General features: G+C 44.7%; 1 protein-coding gene across 5 annotated transcripts in view; it reads right to left on the bottom strand.

Moving 5' to 3' along the window:
* Window positions 1-21,884, bottom strand: part of ARHGEF10L (Rho guanine nucleotide exchange factor 10 like) — a 972,373-nt gene that overhangs the window by 654,567 nt on the left and 295,922 nt on the right. For all 5 annotated transcript variants that reach the window (XM_069610308.1, XM_069610311.1, XM_069610312.1 and 2 more), the window contains exon 4: window positions 1,459-1,486. In XM_069610308.1, the coding sequence (XP_069466409.1) occupies window positions 1,459-1,486 (28 nt within the window). The remainder of the gene's footprint in view (window positions 1-1,458; window positions 1,487-21,884) is intronic.

Raw genomic sequence — 21,884 nt, 5'->3', positions numbered from 1 at the left:
TTTTGAGGTCTACATCAAGGCCATTGAACCTTTGGAAGAAGACAAAAAGCACAGCCTACTAACCCTGTCCATAGGCCCAAATGTGTGCTACATTGTGGACGAACTGCCAACTGGACCCATGGACACCTACACTAACCTCAAGACAGCTCTCACCGATTACTTCACGCCCCACACCAAAGTGCACTATGAACAGCGTGTGTTCCACATGACGAAGCAACAAAAAGGGGAGTTGATGGACACATACGTGATGTGTCTACGCATTTGACTTAAACACTGCAATGTCAACAAATGCTACGATCCCAGATCATTGCAGGGTGAGAATGTGCTGATTTTAGAAAGAGGTTGCTACAGAAACCTCGATCCCTGGATGTGATCCTACGCCTGGCAAGGTCAGTCGTGGCCCTAGCTCTTCTAATGGAGGGTCTGAGTGACATCAAGATCTCTCATAGTAAAATGGAAAGGGTCCACAAACTGGAGACAATACCACCAATTGTGGTATTGGTGGTACAGAGAACCATTCTACTATCGATGGTGATATTAATTTCCTTACAAAGGTGCCTGCCTAGCCACAGGACAACAATGCTCAGCTTGTGGGGGGGGGGCAACCACTTCAAAGCTGTGTCGCATGTACCGCAGTCAAGCACGAGGCAAAGGAAATGGTGGGAGACCAACGCAAAGCAGGGATAGACGGATGCAGAGTCCCCCAGGAACAGCGAGCCAACCCTATGAGTCACCTCATCGAAGGCAGAGGGACAGAAGGGAAGAAGGAAAGCCACAGGAGTGAGCACCAGTAGAGTGGCAGTCGAACAAGACAACAGTATCCAGGTCCAGGAGAAAACCCAAAAGATATGTTTGCTATCTAGTTGAACAGTCACAGACAGCAGATCCAGTGCATTGTCGGAAGAAGACTCGAGAAGAAGAGAACCCCCTAGTGAAGAACCACAGAAAAGAGGCTACCTCTACGCACTAGGAATCCTGACGGCTAAAGAGCAAAGTCTAACACTGCTCCTCCAAGTAAATGACATGGTGGCTGAATTCCTAATAGACACAGGAGCTACTGTAAATGTCATAAGCAAAGAGTTTTACAACAATCTCTCGCATGCTCCATGACTACGACCAGCAATAAAGACGTGTGGTTTGTACCTTCTGCTTGTGTTCGCTCCTCATTGTGTCGTTATCATGAATGAGTGGTTGTGTGGGTAACTCTGATGGTGAATGGCATATATCCTGAAGGATATCAAATCCCCTCCAACCTAACCCACTCCCTCAGCGTTCATATCCACCAGAGCGCCTAAAGATCACGTAAATGGTAACAGTGAGCAGTATAAACCCCAGTAAAAAAACATGACATTTCTTTTCACCAACATTCCCTCAGTCTTGTTTAGGCCTCACAGAAATCGAATGAATCCAATGTAATATGACTACCAATGAATAGATGGAAAGATGCTGTGTACTCACCCTGCATTTAGCGTTGATCCTGCCAGATCTACAAGGGAAACACAAAAGAGGAAAGCTGTCAGTACTAGAGCCAATCTCTTAGACGCTACCATTTAGAATTTGCATTCAGAGGGATTCAAACTTTTTGATGGTGTGCCTCCCCCTCCCTTATTTGAATATTTTTTCTATTGAAAGCAGTCATTGCTCTCCCTTTTTGAAGTGCCTCCTAGAGTGCCTCTCAACCCCCTGGCCATTCCTAGCCCCCCCCCCCCACCAACCCGGAGGCATCCAGTCCCACTGTTTGAAGACCACCGTAGAGGGATGCTGCCAAACAGGCCGTGGGATCCATGAATGCTGGGATGGTGACTGACGGAGCAGCCAACTGCACTGAGCTGATTGGTCAGGGAATCGCAGAAAACAATCCATAGCACGCCTAAGGGGGCACCCACCCCACCTTAAGGCACTATTCACCATTGCTGAGTTAAATTATAAGCAGCGGGTTAAAAAAAAGGCAGTCAGAAGCTTGCCCTCTAACTGAAGACTGAAAAGAGAATAATTCTAAACCTGAGGGAGGGATTATGGAACAATTCCATACCATGAATGCTTTTGTGCAGACGCAAAGTCCTTTTGTGGATACAGAATCACAAAATTGGCACACTGTACCTGCACTGGAGCAAATGGAGATGTCATGTTTGCACAGATACAATTGTACCATTATCCCGCCCAGGTATTAAAAGACGGAAACAAATTCTATCCGTACACATTTTTACATATGGGGCATAATTGCAAAGAAAGACATTTCTGGAAACTGTTTGGACATTGTTGCATATTCTCATATATTTCTTTATGGGGATTAGAGAAATCTTCGAGCACCTGACAGTTACCAGACCGCATGTGCAAGAGACTGAACTGGGAGGAAAAGTGGACGAGTGGCAAAATCATTGTCTGGCTCTGGCTGAGCCCCCACCAGGTCCTAGACGTTTGCAAACAGAGGGAATGCAACTATTCTTTGACTCGCCTGTGGTAACGCAGACCATGCTCAAAATGCATAAGGGTGTGCTTTCTACCACAAGTACAGGGGGAAGCAGGCTTTACCAGTTAAAATTGCATAACATGTAAGTGTTGATGTTCAAAATATACCCACCAAGTGGCAGATTTAAGATAAAGGGCTCTGTAAGGGAAAATGACAAAAATGGTTGGGTTAGCCCATTGCCAATGTGGGACACAGAAAGGAGCATTACTTTCAGTTGGCAAAGACTAAACAGTCTTGGGTGTGGTAATGGCGAATTGTAGCTGTATGCATTATAATTTGCCCAGGTTTAAGTTCTTGTTTACAACTGTTGAAATTGAGTGTTGGAAGGCCTGATTTATTATTTTTATTTGTTTTTAAAGCCACTTTGCTTTAAGCCACTTTGTCTTCTAAAGGCTTGTTGAAATTGCATCATAGAATGCGCATTTATCCAGGCTGAAAACAATGATGTTGAGATGGGATCTAAGGCTTATTATACCTTATGTCATGAAAAAATAATTGGTCATGTAGCCGATGACTTCAATTAAGCAATAAGCCTGATCAGGGGGAGCATTACCACTTTAGTTAATGGCATTACCTGAAGCGGCAATGCCCCTTCCGGCTCAGGGATTATTGCTATTAGTACTCTGGCCTGTAAAACCGGAGTACTAATAGTCTTTTTTTCAGTTGTGAGACACAGACTGCGTTTCACAGCTGAAAAAAATAAAATAAAATGGCTTCCATGGAACTGGGAGAAGGGACCAGATGTAGCCCCTTCTTCACCTTCCATGGCGGCTACTAGAAAAAAATATCATAACAAAGAAAATGGACGAAATGGAAAGAGAGGAGGAACATGTTGTCCCTTCTACCTTTCCATTGTGGCTACTCCCGGAACAAACCCCTAGGCCGCAGAGTCTTGTCGGGCAGGTAAGACCTGGCGAGGGCCAATCAGATCGTTTGAAACAATCTGATTGCCCCTCGCTGGGTACTAATGAATTATAAAAACTGAAAACAATTGAATGTAAAAACTGAAACCAAATGACTTAAATTAGTAAGACAGTTATTAAACTGTGACTGACTAGGTTCCACCATCTAAAATAATTCCCTATTTGAGAAGATAGTTGAAAAATGCCTTCTCCTTTCTGCTTTGAAGTGTACATTTCAGCCTTTTATGATGAAACATGTCAATCAGTTTTAAAGTTACTATTTTTCCACGTTATGATTTGGGGGACAGGACAGGTCCTTATGTTTACTATCATACCTAATATCTTTTAATAGGTACACTCACACTGGTGGCCATGCTTTACATGCAGCTGGATGGGCATTTGAAGTCTGAAACGCAAAAGTGTGCTTCGTGTAAATAGGGCTGGCACTGAAATTAGTGTAAAAAGCAAAAATAAACAAAGCAATCCAAGTGTGACCCAGAATGTTGGTTGGACGCTAACAGAGCTATTGGTGGAGGGGATGCAGACAAACTTGAGTATGTCAATTGTGAGGGGTCAGAAATTAGGGGCGGACAAAAAGGTGTAATATCTTTATTGTCAGGCATTTTATTGAACAGAAATGGGTTGGAAAAATGCCTCTCTAGCCCTATCCTAAAGAAGGAGGTTCCCTACCTAAGAAACTAGAATCCGTCTGTGTCAAGTAGTTAGTAACTTAGAAACCATCCTTGTGTCCAAAACATGGTGCAAGGAAATGTCTTTCACTTAAGTTTAGTGAAAAATGTTCATAACAAAAACATAAAGATAAATCCAAAAAGTGTTTCCCAAGGAGAAATTCTTGAAACCAGAGGATGGTTCCTTCCCCTAGAATTTTAGAAGGATGGTAAAAGTGTTTCTTTTAAGCAACAATTATTTGAGGCTATCACACTGGATTCAGAAAGTTCCAGTTAACACAATATTTTCCAGGGACGTCATTTGGGTCTCACAAGGGTTTTGCAGCCGTGACCCCTGCAGTCTTCCTCGTGACCCCTGTATTAAAATTAAACATTTAAAAATAACTTTTGGAAATTTTTTTTTTAAAAAAAATGGCAGCTCCTGGGATGTGATGGCAGTGGTGTCAGCGCCCACCGCCCCAGCCTCCTGCCTTGCACATTGCTGCAGGATTGTCGAGTAGGGGAGCCTTTCACTGAATATGGCCCACCAATCCAAGATGGCCTCCGGAGAGCAGTAGCTACTGTGGTCCGCACGTGGCATAACGTGGGGGGTAGTCTCCCTGCACACAGACTGTGCATGGAGGACACATCACTGTGCACAGTCTGTGTTGCAATTGCTGGACGTGTTCCCTCACCTGACCCAGTGTGTTCAGTAGGGAAGTGTGTCTTTGAACATCACCCTCTGCCTCCTGGAAGAGCTGCAGACGCAGGCATAGAAAGTCTTCCTGGCAGGTCAATGTGGTCCAGGCATAGACTTGCACGAGACATTTGCGATTTAAGGCTGAACCCTAGGATTGTGCAGCTGCTTTGGGGACCGCCGAGCTGCTGCAGAATTGCCAGACTGCTCTGAGGATTTTCCAACAGCTTCTGGGATTGGCCTAATTAATGCGCCAGGATTGTCGGGCAGAGTTCATACCATCTTAGTGCTTCACTCCTCTGGTGTTTGCCTCACCAGATCTTGGGTCTGACACATAAAGCCAACTAGCGGAGGTGCAGCTGAGGCTCCTGGCAACAGAGTGTGAGAGCGATGAACAGGGGGAAGAAAGTGCCCAGAATGTGAGGTAGGAACTGGAGTTCAGCTATGAACAGTTCAAAACAGCATTGTTGCATTATAGACCAGCATAGTCCTGGTATTTTGACCAGCGGTGTATCCAATTCATGTTATCGTCACTTGCTAGCATTAATATTCTAGGCCGGCACTGCACCCTGTGCAGGGTGAACAACATATGCTAACATTGCACAGGCTTTGTGTTAACATTAATATCATAGGCTAGTACTGCACCCTGTGTATGTGAACAACATGTGTTAATAGTTCACAGGCTTTGTGTTAACATTAATATTATAGGTCAGTACTGAACCTGTGTATATGAACAACACATGTTAATAGTGCATGGGCTTTGTGTTGGGGATTTGAAGGATGGTACTGAATACTTAATTTGCTAGTTTGCTTGAGTTTAATGCTGTTGGAGAGTGTTAAGTGACTTCAATTCAGCACTCCAACTAAGTCAATGCCTAGTCTGGGATGCCCAAGGGAAGCCCTTATTTATGTATTTTTATGACAAGTTCATAGACCTGGATGATAAACCCTTGTATAACACCCCTCTCCTTGAGCCCCCTGACCTCACTGAGCCAAGAAATAGGTTTGTTTTGCAAACTAAAAGATTTATTTGAAAATTAAACAATATAATATATATATATATATATATATATATCACACTTTTATGAATAAATTAATATTTGATAGCACACTTATGAATATAATGTTGATCAACAATGGGTAATGTTACAATTGCACACTCTTTTCAGTCAGTAAGAAGTTAGTATAGAAAGGATAAGGTAGCAGAGAATACTTTTATGGTTTCAAGGAAAAGCAATGATGGAAAGAATGCAGCACAGAAATAACTGAGATGGTTTCCACAAGAGATAATATGATCACTTTTTATTTTGACAATTCTCTCCCCCCCATGCAATATAAGGAGATGGAAGAAGAGCACACAATTTTCAGGAATACAATCAAATGCAATACCAATTCAGTTCCCCCTAGCAAGCTTAGAGCAACCGGTATGCTTTTAAACAGTCAAAAATACTTTTAAATGTGATTTGCAATGAAGTGAAAAATATGCTAAAAATGATTTTAATTCCCTATAGGAGATTCAGGTTAGGTAAAAGCTACTTTGAATTAGTTCAGGTCAACACTAGCAAAGATACACGAGTGATTATCAGGTTGAAAATGAAATTCAGCAGTTGCAAGTAAGACAGCTATTTTTGACAGGTGTATAAATTGAGTCAAATTGCAATTCGCGGCACTTTTTCCGAGTGCGTCGATCGTGATTACGGAAAAACTATAAGGAGTAGAAAGTCTGAACACACTGGGTCAGGTGAGGGAACACGTCTAGCAATTGCAACACAGACTGTGCACAGTTGTGGGTTTGTTGGGAAGCTTAGGTTCTTAGCTTTAAAATGAAATTTAAATCTCGCTCCTAGGACATGTGGTTCAAAAGATACGGACGATTTAGTGGAGGTAGTTTCTCAAATTAAAGTAAAGCTCACAAGGACAAATGACACTTTCACAGGTTTGAAATCACAGAATGGACACACAATTTCTATGCAGTTCTAAATAGGTGGAATGGTTTGAATTAGATTATTTTAAACTAAGAGATTGGTTTTGCACAGCTCTGGCTGGATACTCACTCATAGTTTTGGAAGGAATGGGCCTCGTCACAGATCTGGCCAACAGGTTTAACTGTGGTTCTCTCTGCTCGGCTGGTCTGGATCTCTGGTTCTGGCAAAAGTTCTTGGCAATGCACAGCGGTCTGGTCTGGGTCTGGTCTGCGGTTTGGATACAGCTCTGCTTTCTGGGTCTGGTACTGGCACCGCGGTCTGGTCTGTGTCTCTGGTTCCGGCAAAAGTTCTAGCCAGAAGCGAACAGCACAGCCCGGCTGTTTTATACTGATGTGCCCCTTGAAAGTCTGGGGTAAAATCAGTTTGCAAGATTGTAAGGCCAGCTGAGAATACTTTTAGCGTGCAGTAGGCCTTCTGCTTCAAAGTTCTGCAGTCTGGAGTCTGGAGTCTGGTTTTCTAAGTTCTGGTCTCTGGATATTGCCTGAATTTGGAAGTCGTCCGTCAAAGTGCTTCGCAAGAAAGTGGAAAGTGAATGTGTACCTGGGTCTCAGTGGCTCTTTTTATGTCTTTTGAAAATGGGTGGGAAGGCTGAATTTCTATGCCCAACCCTCTTAGGATCCTGATAGGCTAGAGGATTCTCTGTCGCCTGACTGGGGAACTGAGTTGTGAGTCATCCCGTGTCATGAGACCTCATTTTTATGGCATACAGAAAGAACACTCCCCTTGTCACTTTGCACACAAATCTATTTTTGACTTAAATGCATATTTATTTATGTGCAATTTTTCTAATATTATATGTCCAGTTAATATATTTTCTGTAGCGCCAAACCATCCGATCCCTGTCTTTGTAAGATGTTGTGTTAATTTCTGACAGAATTCTGCCCTTTTCATCCAGAACACAATCTCTAAACATTTCCAGAATTTACACAAATGTGCGCAAGGAATATGGGCATCAGATGATGAAGTGTCATATTTTTAACATACAGACATTTGGAGTAATACCCTATTTTCCACTACTACCCCCCAGAACATTCCACAGAGTCCTAACACCTCTTAAAATTTGCACAGAAAAATCACAGGAATAATGATATTATTGATATAATTCTGACAATGTTTGTACTATGAATTATCCCTCTTTTTTTAAATTATGCTCTGGCCCAGAGGGGTGTGGTTTCCCAAAGCACATGGGGAATTTCTGGTTTGTCCACTTCCTCCAAGCTCAGCTGGCTCACAGAGGCAGTACCCCTCCCATTTCCTTCCAAGAGGAAGCCATTTATGACCCCCTGATTTAGCAATTGCTTGGAGCAAAGGGAAGTTCATTGTTCTGTTTTCCTGCAGTCCCAAGTACCCCTCCCCTGATTCAATCAGAGAGGTGTGATCTCCTTTTGGTGGGGCAGCGAAAGGCAGGCCAGGCCTGTGAATACAGTTGCTGGGAAAGTTTCAACTCCTGTCGGGGGTAGTTGCCGGGCAGAATTCAATCTCCTTTAAGCCAGGCTTCAGCCAAAGGTCACTTTTGTTCCCATTTTTCTTCATTCAAATCAAACTTACAATTTTGACACATGCAGCTAGAAAGCTGATTCTAAGTTCAAAACTATGACATTTAAACAGTTGCAACCTATGTGACACTCAAAAGTAGGTCACTCATTTATTTTAAACATTTAGATTTTAGTGTCTTTAAATCCCATTTCACTTAAGCTGCTGACATCCGCAGCTCACCCAGTTTTGTTATGAACATTATTTTAGGCTCTTCGTCTTTCCAGATTTGGTATGCACACAAGACTTCATTCTACCACACGTCTGCTGGTGTTCAGTAAGATTTTTGAATATCTTGCAATGTTTGAAATAGGCATTTTGAGCTTGCATTCAGAGAAACAAAGGTGATTTCAAAGCGCTTTTTTGAGCTAACAGGCACTGCTGTTTTTCCTTTGGCACCACGTTTCACTCATGGCGCTTCTGGCCCATCACGCTCGCACTGGTGGGTGGCGGGTCAGGCGACCATTTTGGTGTGCGCAAAAACTGCGTGGTTTTCCTGGATTCTGGCGCAAATGTGGGCTTTTCAGCCATCTTGGATTTTCTAAACCCACAGCACCAAATGTTGCAGCCTAATAACTTGAACGTGGGTCGATACACCTGACAAGAGTGCTGGAGACTAAGTTGCTGTAGAGTGGCAATGTGTAAACATTAAGGTGTTGGAGCAGGGCATTGGAGGTTTAAGGTGTTGAAGGCCAGGAGTGGGTGCTAGACATTTAAAGCTGTTGACGGAGGGCCCCATAGTGACTCACAGTGGATGGGGGGTGCTGGTGGTGAAAATGGTTGGGGGATATTCAGGCTCTGGGTGACTGGGGGGAGTGGGTTGCTGTACAATGGTTCAAAGTGCACTATTAACAAGAAAATCCCTGTGAGTATTGTCAAAGTGTAAAAGCATGAAGTGGTACAGCCGCAGATTGTCTTCTGTTTGGACTTGTGTTGGTCAGTTGCTGTTTCCAGTCTGTGGCAGGCACTGGATAGCTGCGCTTTTGAGTTTAGGGCCCTGCAAGATGCTCTGTTTACAGTTTAGCCCGAGTGATGCACAATAGTCCAGGTTGTTGTGGTGGACGTCTGCTTACATTCACAGCAATTTGGTAATATAGGCCTTTACAGACTGATATTTACGCTACATATGGTGATCCATTCTTGTATGAAATGTATACCATATTACAGTGATCTCGCAACTATATTTTTCTTAATGTACCGTGGAACAATGCTGTGGTATGCCATTTCCTGTTTTGTCAAGGGGTGAAAGGTGGTATTCAATCACTTCCTGTGATGCCACTTGGGTGTGGGTCAAATGACATCACTTCCTGTGATGTCATCCACGGTCAAAGGTCATGTGATGTCACTTATGCTACCCTGGCATTTTGGTGAAATGACGTCCCATATATTTCTCATAACATCCAACAATGCTTTTGTAGCAAAAGTATTTCTCATTAACAATAGTTTCTTTATATTGGATTCACAAGGTTTCTTGTTCTGTAAACTTAAAGATTTGACTGTTGTATTTACATATCAAGACTTCTTTAATGTACTTTTTCAGATTCCCTGGTAATATGTATTTATTATCACTGTTAAACTTTTCTTTACAACTCGGTAGATTGCCTGGTATATCTCTCTGCCAGGAATCCGCTTATGGGTTCTTTAGATCCCCTGGTACACTCCCATGCCAGGTATCTTTCCCCAAATGTAAGCTGCTTGGTGCCTTCTCTTTACCAGGACTTCTTTATTGGTTACATTTGTTATTTCCAATAAATCACTTTGTTCTGTCCAGTGTATTTACTTAGGGTATCACTTGTTTCAGCTCTTCCACACATTGACATTTCATGCATATGTATTTGTTCAGTTTTCGTTACTGCACTTTTTCTTGTTGGTATTCAAATCTTCTTCCTTTTAAACATTGATTTAATATTAGGTTCTGTCTGTGTTCAAATCGCCTTTGAGTATTATCCAAAATATCAATCTCACATAATTCGTTCACTTGCTTGCTTGTTCGTCGGTACTCCCCGAGGTGCCCAATCTGTCTGGGCTGACTTGCCAGTAGTTTGTGGTGTCTCCGACTTATGGCGTGTCTCTGCGGTGAAGCTTCCTCCCTGAATTGGCTTCTTACACGATGCAGACACCTCTTCAGCATTTCCTGCAGCTCTGCTGTCACTCACCGGCTTCCTTCTGTGGCCTGGACCAGAGAATGCTGTTTCCTGACACAGGCATACCTGCAGGAGCTTTGCTGTGCCTCCTGGTGCTCCCACGGTCCTTCAGGTATGTCTGCAGTGCCTCTCCTTCCTTCACACCATGCTGGTGTCTGTAACTTGTGTTCGCAAACTGCTGCATGAATGTGGCCATCTTCTCTTCCACGGTTCTCTCCCATACTGCTTTGCTGGATACTGTGGTTGTCATTTTTAAATGTCACAGGTGCTTTAGTTTGAACGAAACAACTAGTCTGCACATTTTTGGACTTTGCTTAGTTTGCATCAACTCTTCCCTCCTCCTCTTCGTCTCAGTACTTGAGGCGTTATGGGAGCTGAAGTCCATGGATGCAATTGGGTTTCCATTATGATGCTGTTCAAAAACTTCACATAAAGAAATGTCAAAAACAGAAGATATTTTATATGGGTTGTGAATGTTTGAGGTATACCTGGAGTTTTGTCTAGGGTGATCTAAAGGAAGGAGTTTCTGATTTTCACAATTAGGGGAAATTGTGGGGTGAGAACAAGCAATCAAGAACTTCGTTATTATAGGGTCATCAACAGGGAAAAGGGAGGAATACTGCGGGCCTCATTACGACCCAGGCGGTCCGGAAATAACGATGGCGGTAAACTCGCCGCCACCGTTGTTTCTGGACCGCCTGAGTCCGACCCCTGCAGGCGGGAGGTGATGTTCCCGCCAGGTCTGACCTGGCGGATTTAACACCTCCCGCATGCAGGCGGACAAGGAAACACCGGCAGCATTACGAGATGCTGCCGGTGTTTCCATGATCCCCATTTCCATCGAGTCCCGTAGGACTCAATGGGAATGGGGATTTACACCATTCCGCCTCCGTGATTCCTGGAAAACCGGGGTTGTAATGCCCTGGTAATTCCGGGAATCATGGAGGCGGAATGGTAATACTAGTCCGGCATTAACCAGGTGGTTTTACCGCCTCGGTTAACGCCGGACTCGTAATGAGGCCCTGTGTCTCATCCAATGGAAGCACCGCTAGGGTCAGCATCAGGTAGCGGCTGCTGTCCCCTGGCCACATGGGAAGAGGTCACCGCCAGGGAATCCTGAGTATGGGCCCGCCCTCTTCCCCTCTAATGCTTGAACTGTGGCCCTCTTATGCAAGAGACCTTCTCTTCCCCTCTAATGCTTGAACTGTGGCCCTCTTATGCAAGAGACCTTCCAGTTGTTGATATGTATATGTAGAGGAACCAAATTAAAATCCTCAGCATTGCCCAAAATCCTTCATGGAAACAAGGCCAAGAAGTAACCTTGCAGAGGTTTATCCCATATGTCCGAGGCAGAATGCTATGCTGTAACGAGGCAGTCTGGGGGAGAGGTCCTCAGTATAACCAGAAACAGCAAGGAGGGACCCCCATTTTCTGTTATGCCCCCTTACCCCTGGAACATCGAGCCTAGACAATTCCATGCATAGTGGGTCCACCACACCTTCTGGAAAACTCTTTGCAACAAGGCTCTAGACTATGCTATTAAAAGAAACACTGTGGCAATACCAATAGTTGTGCGAGGCCAGGACAAATTCAGACTCGGGGCACACCCGATATCCTATGACGACTGGACTGGTCACAATGGATATCCCCATTTACCCATCATCACTGAACCGTGCTCTTAAGCACAGGGACATGTGCCAAATTTGCCATCTGGTTCCAAGTGCAAGCTGGCTTAAAATGAACCGGCTCTTTAAATCAGTGAGAAGTAAGCAAGAAAATGCCTCCCGTCAGTGGCATGCAGCACCAGCACATTAAATGGCCTCCGGTAGCGGCCATGTAGTTAAGGTTAAGTTGCTAAACTCATAGGAAGAGCACTTTTTGTATGGCTTATAACTTCGCTCCCCCTGGACAAATCCCCACCAAACTTTGCAAAAAAGGTTTATGGCCCACTCAAAGTTTGGTGAGGTTTGGTCCGGGGGGGGCAAAGTTATAGGGGGGGTCCTAAAATTTCTTTTTTTCCCATAGACATAATGAGAAAAAACTTTGCTCACGCCTACAGTCCAAACCTCTGGAGGGATTTTCACCAAATGTGCGGCAGGAGTGGCGGCTTGGTCCCGAAAGCGTGCTTTTGTTAATTTTGTTCAAATCTGTCCAGTAGTTTTATTTTTTTTTTAATGACCAAAACGTGAGGCAAAACTATAAGTGATATCTATGTGCGCTCCTCGGACTCACTTCCCTGTTCGGTCTGATTGGCTGTTCTGTCTGCGGACTGGCCTCCGATTGGCCAGAAAATTCACTGACTTTTGCGTGGTCTGTGGACATCGGACGCGGCCGCTGATTGGCTGGTGAGAAAACGTGAAATGCGTCGGTTTTCGTGAAGCGCCCTCCATCTTGGATTTGCGGACTTTTTTTAAATCCGCGGGCAGCGCGGTGAAAACATAAAAAGAAAAGCAGCATTTCCCTTGTCAAACTCAACAAACAATCTCTGGGGATGTGGGGGGTGTGAGGATTGGATGGGATATGGCTATAAGAAGCCAAAAAACGGGTTGTTTCTCCCCACGAAAGTCCGCGAACACTACAGATGTCCTGGTGCAGTCCTGTGGTGTTCGCGGACATTTTGGATGTCCTAGGACATCTGTACCTATTTCTGCATTACAGGGTTGGGGAAAAGCAGTTTTTGGATGGCTTATAACTTTTGCACCACTCAATGAAACTGCATGTAATTTTGGAATGTCATTCTAGATCTAATCCTGAATGGTTTTGCAAAGTTTTGTGGGATTCTGTCAAGAGGGGACAAAATTGGAGGGGGGATCCCAAAATATTGTAAAGGCATATAAATGTGGTGTCATTTGACGAATCTGCACAACATTTGGCAAAACGATTTTGGATCTAGACATAAATGGTTTTCTAAAGTTTGGTGGGATTTTCCCAAGAGAGGCACAATTAGAGGGGGGGGTCTTAACATTTTTAGATGGCTAATAACTTTGTTGCTATTTGACGATTGTGGACAAAAGTTTTGAGAAAGATTATAGACCCAACCTCCAATGTTTGTGTAAAGACCGAATGAATTTTGTCGAGTGGGGGCTAAGTTATATCACTATTGTATGTACATACATTTTGACACTTTTTTTAAAAAAAAACTGGCGGATTTCGAGCAAACTCGTGAGGAGCATTGGCAAGGACATTAAAGCATGGTTTTGCAAATGTGCCCTTGTTTTATTTTTTGACAAGTGTAATAATGTAGGTACAAAAAATAGTCATATACCTTTGGTGACTGCGGTATAGCCTGTGGCCGTGGGCAGTAGCCAGATTGTCTGGGTCATGGCATAAGGTCATGACGCGGACAATCTGGCTACTGGCCATGACCTCTAGGGACGAAAAATGGTGTTAAAGTGGCTATGTCTACCTGGGACCGGCTATGTGGTTAAGTTATTCGAAGGTAGGATAGGGTTGAAAGGGAAAAAAAAGTGCTTGTGGTAATATGTTCATAGGGTTTTGCAGGCTGCCATGGCAAGAAAAGAGGGGCTGTGTATGGAGCCCCGCCTTCTCTTTCTATGTTGGCTGTCTTGGTAAAGGATTTTGCTTCCTACAGCGGGATGCCTGCCGTGTTCCGCTGTAGGAAGAATAATCCTTCCTTCTTACAGCAGGATGCCACAGGCATCCCGCTATAGGAAGACAAATCTATGTTTTAGCACCCTGGGTTCCTGCTTTGGGAACCAGGGGTGCTAATGGCCTCTATCCAGCATTTCAGGTGCTGCAAATGGACGATAATGGTCCGTAGCCCTCCTTTATTTATTTAATTATGATGCACCAATGCCCACAGACATCAGGCTGTGTGGTTACAGTATTTGTTGAGGAAGATGAGGTGGAGGAAGACAGCTTACTACTTGCTGAGAAAGGAACAACCTTTCTGAGAGCATTGCAGTCATTGGATTTGGTGTGGCGGCACATGGAGGTGGTCCCGTAGGAGTACTGTCCAGGTAGTCTGCGACTGAGTACAAAATTGCACTTGGTGCATTTCACTTTGGTAGCTTTAGCCTTTGATACACTCCCAACAGTGGCAAAGAACTGGCACACCTATGATTTGATCCTGGTGCTAGAAGTAGGTACTTCCTCTACCTCATCTTCTTGGTTTTCTTCATTGTCTTTGAAAGTACTGCGCTTTTTTGTTGTGAAGGTCCTCCAGCTGGTGGTGGTGGTGGCTCTTGGGGAGGAGGGATGGCAATAACTGATGCCATTTTTAAGATAAATAGCAATTTTAATACAATTCTTCCAAGTATGTACTGTGTACTAGATTGGTAATGAATAATGAGTATGAAAAGGAGCAGGAGGTGTGCAAGCGAAATTTTGAAGTTGAAAGTTCCCAGATCAGTAGTAAATGCAGTTCTGAACTGTCAGCGAAGGATGGATCTTATTGTGAAGTGCGGACGGGTTCTCGGACACGTCATCATGCCCGTGCCTGCGTATGGTCATGTGGCACTGTCCGGAAGGTCCGCAATGAAGTTGGATGTTCGTAGACGTCTAACGGATGCAAAACTAGTTGAAATAGTTGCAAAAAGTGTACTGAAGTGTTACAAATTATTCTAGAAGGTAGGAAATGGCAGAGTTTTAAGGTGACACTGTAAATTGGACACAAATATTGTTATATTTGGTGAGTATGATATTAGTAAGTTGTAGGAAAATTGCATGCACTGGTAAAAACCCATGAAATTCACTGAAAAAACATTGTTAAAGGGGCGTTATGGTTAAGTTGGACTAATAAAAACCTATGAAATTCAATGAAAAAACTTTGTTAAGGGGATGTTATGGTTAAGTTGCACTAATAAAAACCTATGAAATTCACTGAAAAAATGTTGTTAAAAGTACGTTATGGTTACAAGTAAAATCGAAAACCCCCTGAAATTCGCTAGTTATGGTAAGATAAGCAACCATAACTTGCACCACCACCGTGAACTGCTAAGACTAACACCCAGGACATCAAAGATGACATCACAAATATCATTGATGACATGAATAAAAAAGATGCTGGGCTAGTTGGATGGGGAGATGGAGTTAGGCCCACCTCCTTTCACCTGGTTCTGGCCATACGTGCTGCTAAATGAACCAAATGTTCCAGACATGGCACAAGCATGCCAATCCACTGTAGAGGTCCGTATAACGAAAGATCTTATAGTTTGAAGACCAATTGAAAATCGTGTACTTAATGGTTTTGAAGATAACATGTTTTAGAGGAATATAATGTCATGACCTGGCAGCGGACAGCCAATCACAATCGCAGTTCCTATGTAATGCATACTTAGATGTTCCCCTTAAGCCTATCCCAATCCCTAGTAGGTTTCTTATTATTTGCTAAGTAGTATGACATCACCCCTGATGTATTTTTAATATAAAATCTATGTGAAAAGATCACTGAGAGAAATCAAGTGAACGTCCGTTGATGTCCGTTGTAACTCTCTGTTCTAGAAAATTGTTAATAAAACAGTACGTTGCCATCTTCGTGAGTTGGTTTGGTTATTTGGACAAAATTATTCTGTGAAACCATCCATTGCATTCACGTTCCTAAAGGGCCCTAACTCAGAAACGATTAATTATGAGGATAAACCCAATGATCAAAATAATAGGTAAGTATGGGATAGAATACCCCACCATAAATTCCGATGCCATTGCAAGTCATTGACTAGTCACCTTTTGTAGGGCAATAGAGCAACGAGAAAAACTGTATTACAATACAAATCTACTTTAAGGGATACTTTATCTCTTTATAATACAATGCTATTGTTGACTTGTGCTATGAAGATTGACTGGAAATTGGTAGAAGCATAAGCAACTAACAGCAATTTTAGTTTTTAGTTGTTTTTTCTTTCTTTAGAGTGTCTGGAAATTTGGCTTGCCAGATGGATGACTTGTGAGAGCAGAAGTGTATATTTTCGTCAGTAGCTTTTAGACAATGTTTTACATTTGCATTGTTTTTATACAGTAATTGCTACTGGAGGTGAAACAGCAGATCAAGCTTGAGCCTGGCCAGAGCCAAACCCTGGCGCTGGCTCGGATTGATTTCATTTATAAAAGAAGAGTCCAACTGCAGCAGTGACCATCATCGCCTCGTCCTCATTTACATTCAAAGATTAAATTAAAGTGGAACTGCCACCCAGTGAGAGTTCAAAGAACTGCATCCAATCATCTACTTGCACGTAGTGCTTTGTTTATCTCTCACCATGATTTTCATGTTGGTGCAAAACTAAAGATGCAATGGGAGCATTCATGGTCTGGAATCTGCATATTTGCAAACTGTTCAACAAGAAAACCTGGTTTAGTGTGAAAGCCAATCTTAGCAAATCACTCTAACTAAATGAGTTTGAGTTCTTTTGGCTGCCACAACTTGGATAACTTAGAAGGGATTTGATTAAATACTTGCAAAAAGTACCCATTCTCTGAACGGTTTCTGTGGACAGACATGACAACACTCTCAATTGTTGAAAGTCAATGATCAAGTAGGTCGCTGTTCAGATTCGCTTATGACTTGATTGATTCGCTTATGACTTGATTTGCTTTGCACTCTGAAGTAAACTGCACTGAGAATGGGCGTGTGTGGCTGGCTGACATACCCTGGAGCAGACGTGGGGGTGAGGCAAAATTGGTGTGCTGCTGCAAACTGGGACCTACTGTGCTCTCTGCCCACCTGTTGCCTCACCCTCGTTTGGTGCAGCTTGTTGTTGTGCAAATGTCCCAGAAACCGTGCATTCTAGGGTTGAAGACTGGTCCTTCTACGACCACATTGATGTTTTCGTTGATTTCAGGCAAGCATTTCATGTGTGAAGGTGCTGAAATCCATGGAAGGGGGTGGGGTATTCAAATGCCATGTAGCCAGTAATGTCTGCAGGGTCCTAACAGCTAACTATGCAAAATATGGGGCAGGTTAGGGAAACACTTCTGGAATTGTATAAGGAACACCGCTTTGCCAAGCCACACACCTAGCCACAAACCCACACATTTATACTTTTTATAAATATAGAAAGATGGACTTAATGAAAAAAAAACACACACTTACAAGTGGCCTTGGAGTAGGAGACGGCCGCTGTGGTTGGCTGGGAATGCAGCGCAGTGGCCCTGACAGCATCAGCGTGGTGGCCTGAGCTTGTGTAAGCAAGATACAGGCTCAGAGCATTCAGCGTAGAGAGCCACAGGAGGGGTCGAGTGAAGCCAGGTACGCCCCCATGAGGACCGGAGCATGATGGCAGTAACAGCCAGGGGTGCCTCCTGGGACACCCTGAATGAGGAGGATTGATGATGGGGGGCCACACTGGTTGTCTCGTGGCAGGAGTTCCTGTGGCGGTGCTAACGTTGCACGGGAAGGCAACACACTTCTGAGGGCACTCTTTGCACACATGGAGAGGGAGTCCAATGCACAGATAGTATTAGAAGACGGCTGGGGATGCCCCTGCACACCTGTGGCTGACGAGAGGTAGAAACTGTGTGTTCTTACCAGAGTGCACTGAGGGATTCTGGGCATGTAGCTCACTGGGGAGCAGTAGACGCATGGGACAGGCTTGGAGTATCATGTTTGCAGAGGTGTCATTTGCCCAGGAACTGTGCCACAGTGGTGGGCTATGCTGATTTGGTGGCTCATGTTGCACTGGATGCTACACTGGTGTCACTGTGCCCTATGGAAGGAGGCCTTTGTAAGCTGGATTCTGCAATGTGATCAATATAAAGGGGTCCCAGCGGGGCCTGCTCGCCATGCAGACGAGATCTGGTGGATATCTCAGGAGCCCAGCTACAAGTGGAGTGATGCTTGTATTCAGATTACATAAGGAGCCCAGCTACAACGGGAGTGCTGCCTGCACACAGATGACATTAGGAGTCTGAAATAACGTAGTACCAGAAGTAACACCCGGACCAGCAGTTAAGTTATCTGTAGGTTTATTAGTAAGTATATGCAAGGAAGACACCGACATGTCCCTTCATGCCAGCTTAGATCTCCAACTGTAACTGTTGGAACAGTACTTCAGAACATAACACCTCAGCACTCCACACTTACTGACATCACCACATTCCACCATCAGTGATGTCACCCACAAAGAGAGACACACTACAACACTTCTCCCTCCTTACATTTCTTGAACAAGAAGGATCTTCCAACTAAAACTTTCAACAAAAACAATCCCCACAAGTATGTGTGGCCAGCACGTAAATGCACCAACAAACCAGACTCCACAAAAGCTGACAACCAGGAGCTCACTCACAACTACAACACCATACATTAAATGACAAGATGCCAACCAAACTGAAACCAGCAATAACGGAAACTACTCCTCAAATAGCACTAAAACCACGGCACAACCATAATCTATGTGGCACCCTAAGAATATAAGAATATGCACCCTAACTGTACCTAACAAATGGACAACAAAGAACCATAACCGTGCCAGAAAATCCATAAATTTGGCTAACTACACTGAAGAATCCTTCCAACGCCACTCCATCCCCACAAAACACAAACAATGAGGACCCCACAGAAGTAGAATAAGGGCTAACTCCTCCCTTAAAACCTGAACTGGAAGACACACGAGGAACAAAAGCAATAAACTACGCACTCCACCTGTTTCAAGCTGCCCCATGAAACCTAGAGCCTGCACGCTACAGCGTTCCCAAAAGGTACATTACCTGAGATGCCAAACCTTCAGTGCACCAAACAACCTTCCACCCTAGTCTGCACCTTAGGGCACCAGGGCTGCCAGCCCCGGGCACAATCTCAGCTCACCAAGAGAAACAACAAGCACACCATCCTAACATCCGTCCACAACAGCACCCATACAAAGCACAGCTAACACACAAGAACACCATAAGAAAACACAGTCCAACTAAACTGCACCAAAACACACTCCTTAAGCCACCACGCTATGAGACCCCAAGTCCCAGCCGACTGCCCATGACGGTACACCAAACACACACCTAGGACCCCTAGTCCAGCCAACTGCACCACCGCAGCACACCATCACTACAACCCAGGACCCCTAGTCCATGCCAAAATGCGATTGATGCAGCACACCACTGCCACACTCCAGGACCCCTAGTCCAAGCCAACTGCACCGATGCAACACACCATCACTACAACCCAGGACCACTAGTCCTTGCCAAACTACACCACCACAGCACACCATCACTACAACCCAGGACCCCTAGTCCTTGCCAAACTGCACCACTGCAGCACACCAACACTACAACTCTGGACCCCAAGTTCTAGCCAAACTGCACTTGCAGCACCACATCGCTAACCTATGGGACCCTTAGACCAAAGTAGGCTACCATTAGGACACCCATTCTGGAACACACCAATTCACGGAACACACCCTTTACACACACATCACAGTGCAGGACCACGTTGTCCCCTGAAATCATAGCCCAATTCCTTGACTCACCCGCCACAGCCTCACACATAAGACGGGGAGCACAATGCAGGAATAATTAATTACAATGATGATGTAAATAAACGTCATTACTGGGCGACGAAAGTTTCAGTTCCCATGTTGGAAGTCAATTATTTGCAATGTTGAACATCACCCCAAAGTCCAAACCTTCCCACGAGTCTTTTGAGTGGACAACCAACACACTGGACAAAACCCACCCGCGGGTCCATGTTAAAACAAATTCAGTCCCTCCTGCAACCTGAAAAATCAAATCATGTTACCATGAGAACCAAACAACCTCAACATTACAACACTGCAATGTTAGAATCCGGCACCCACGAGTCCGCAAACCAAATTTTAAGTCCACCTGCAAGAAAACAAGTTACACAGCAAATCGCAGGCGTTTTCATAGCACGTATCCGATTTAAGTTAACATATGAGTGAAATAACATCCGGGACACAACAGAAACACTCACACCCATTCTGGCAAATAACATCATATTGAAGCCCACACACTCTCACCAATCCCACCACACGGAAGGCCACAACACAAAGACAAAACATCACACACACTGGCCTGACACTATTAACATACTACAGATTTGAACAGAAACATGTTGTCCTCTTCGTGTAGACCCTCACTCGGGCATAGGACTCCGATACATCCATGTTTCTAAGCAGCACCCAGCACTCATGTTAAAAAACCAGGACAGAACGCACAACAGGCACTCCGATGAGACATGCTGTCCACAATGCGGTTCTCGACACATGTTCTGTCACCTCCCGCTCCGAAACTCCACTGATAAATCCAAGAGGAAATGTCCTCCACGTCCTGATACTGGACGGTGCACTAATAAATCCAAAAGGAAATATCCTCCACGTCCTGGTCCTGGACGCAACGTTGCACCTCATCCATAACATCACCGCCACCAACGTTCCATGAACGTGTGCTGTACACGCAGCACGCCCAAATTCTCTTCCAGGTTCCAGCTCCAAAGGCTGGAACGCATCATGATGACCCCTCGACGTCATCATTCTGCTGTGGGCGCCACAGGGGACGCATATCCACTCCCCATTCCTCACAGCAAATTCACCCTCGTCCACTGTGCCGGGAACCCTCACCCCGGGCATTCTCTGCCCCCACTGCCACCCGTCGAAGAAAGGCCTGGGGCAACACGTACTCCGCCTTGGAATAGCACGGAGCAACTTCATGGTGGAGCTCCAATACACCGGATCTCCACCAACCAGCAGTGTACTGGGCTCTGTTCTGCACTGCCTGGGGGAACGCAACTGCACCTCTTCCCCCCCCTTCAATCAGGCTCAACATGGAGTGACCAGGATGCGCCTTCTCGCTCCAGCAGCTTCCAAACACCGCCCAGCCTCCTTAGGCACATGCTGCTGGAGCGCAGCACACTTCATGGGCACCTTCTGCGGCACCTTCCCAAAGGGCACCTTCTCTGCACACCAAACTGCAGGGGAGGCACGATGAACGGTAGGGACTACAAAAAGGGCACCTTGTCCTGGTACTTTCCTCATCTGCACAGGGCTATGTGCAGACCAGTTAAGCTCCCAAACAAATGGACTCTAGTACTCAGCACCACCCAGCTAGCTGAGATGCTGTACCCAGCTCAGGAACAAAAGCAACATAACTAGCATCACCATGGGACGTGGGTATTTGGAGGGCGATGTACCTGGACTTCAACTCCTGCCCCCTCCTCGACAGGATCCCATCCTCATCGCCAGTGAAATAACATAGTACCAGAAGTAACACCCGGACCAGCAGGTAAGTTATCTGTAGTAGGTTTATTAGTAAGTATATGCCAGGAAGACACCGGCACGTCCCTTCATGCCGGCTTAGATCTCCAACTGTAACTGTTGGAACAGTACTGCAGAACATAACACCTCAGCACTCCACACTCACTGACATCACCACATTCAACCATCAGTGATGTCACCCACACTCAGAGACACACTACAGCCACAACTCCACACTGACTGTGCCCTTGCTAATTTCCACCTCTCTATCACCAACACCCTGGACATCCTTGCCACTGTCATGAGGATCCGTTTGAAGCCTG

Source organism: Ambystoma mexicanum, chromosome 8 (assembly GCF_040938575.1).
Source record: "Ambystoma mexicanum isolate Mex_15411 chromosome 8, UKY_AmexF1_1, whole genome shotgun sequence".
Taxonomy (NCBI): Eukaryota; Metazoa; Chordata; class Amphibia; order Caudata; family Ambystomatidae; genus Ambystoma; species Ambystoma mexicanum.
Note: the sequence above shows the minus strand (reverse complement) of the source record. Positions and strands in the feature narration are given on the sequence as shown.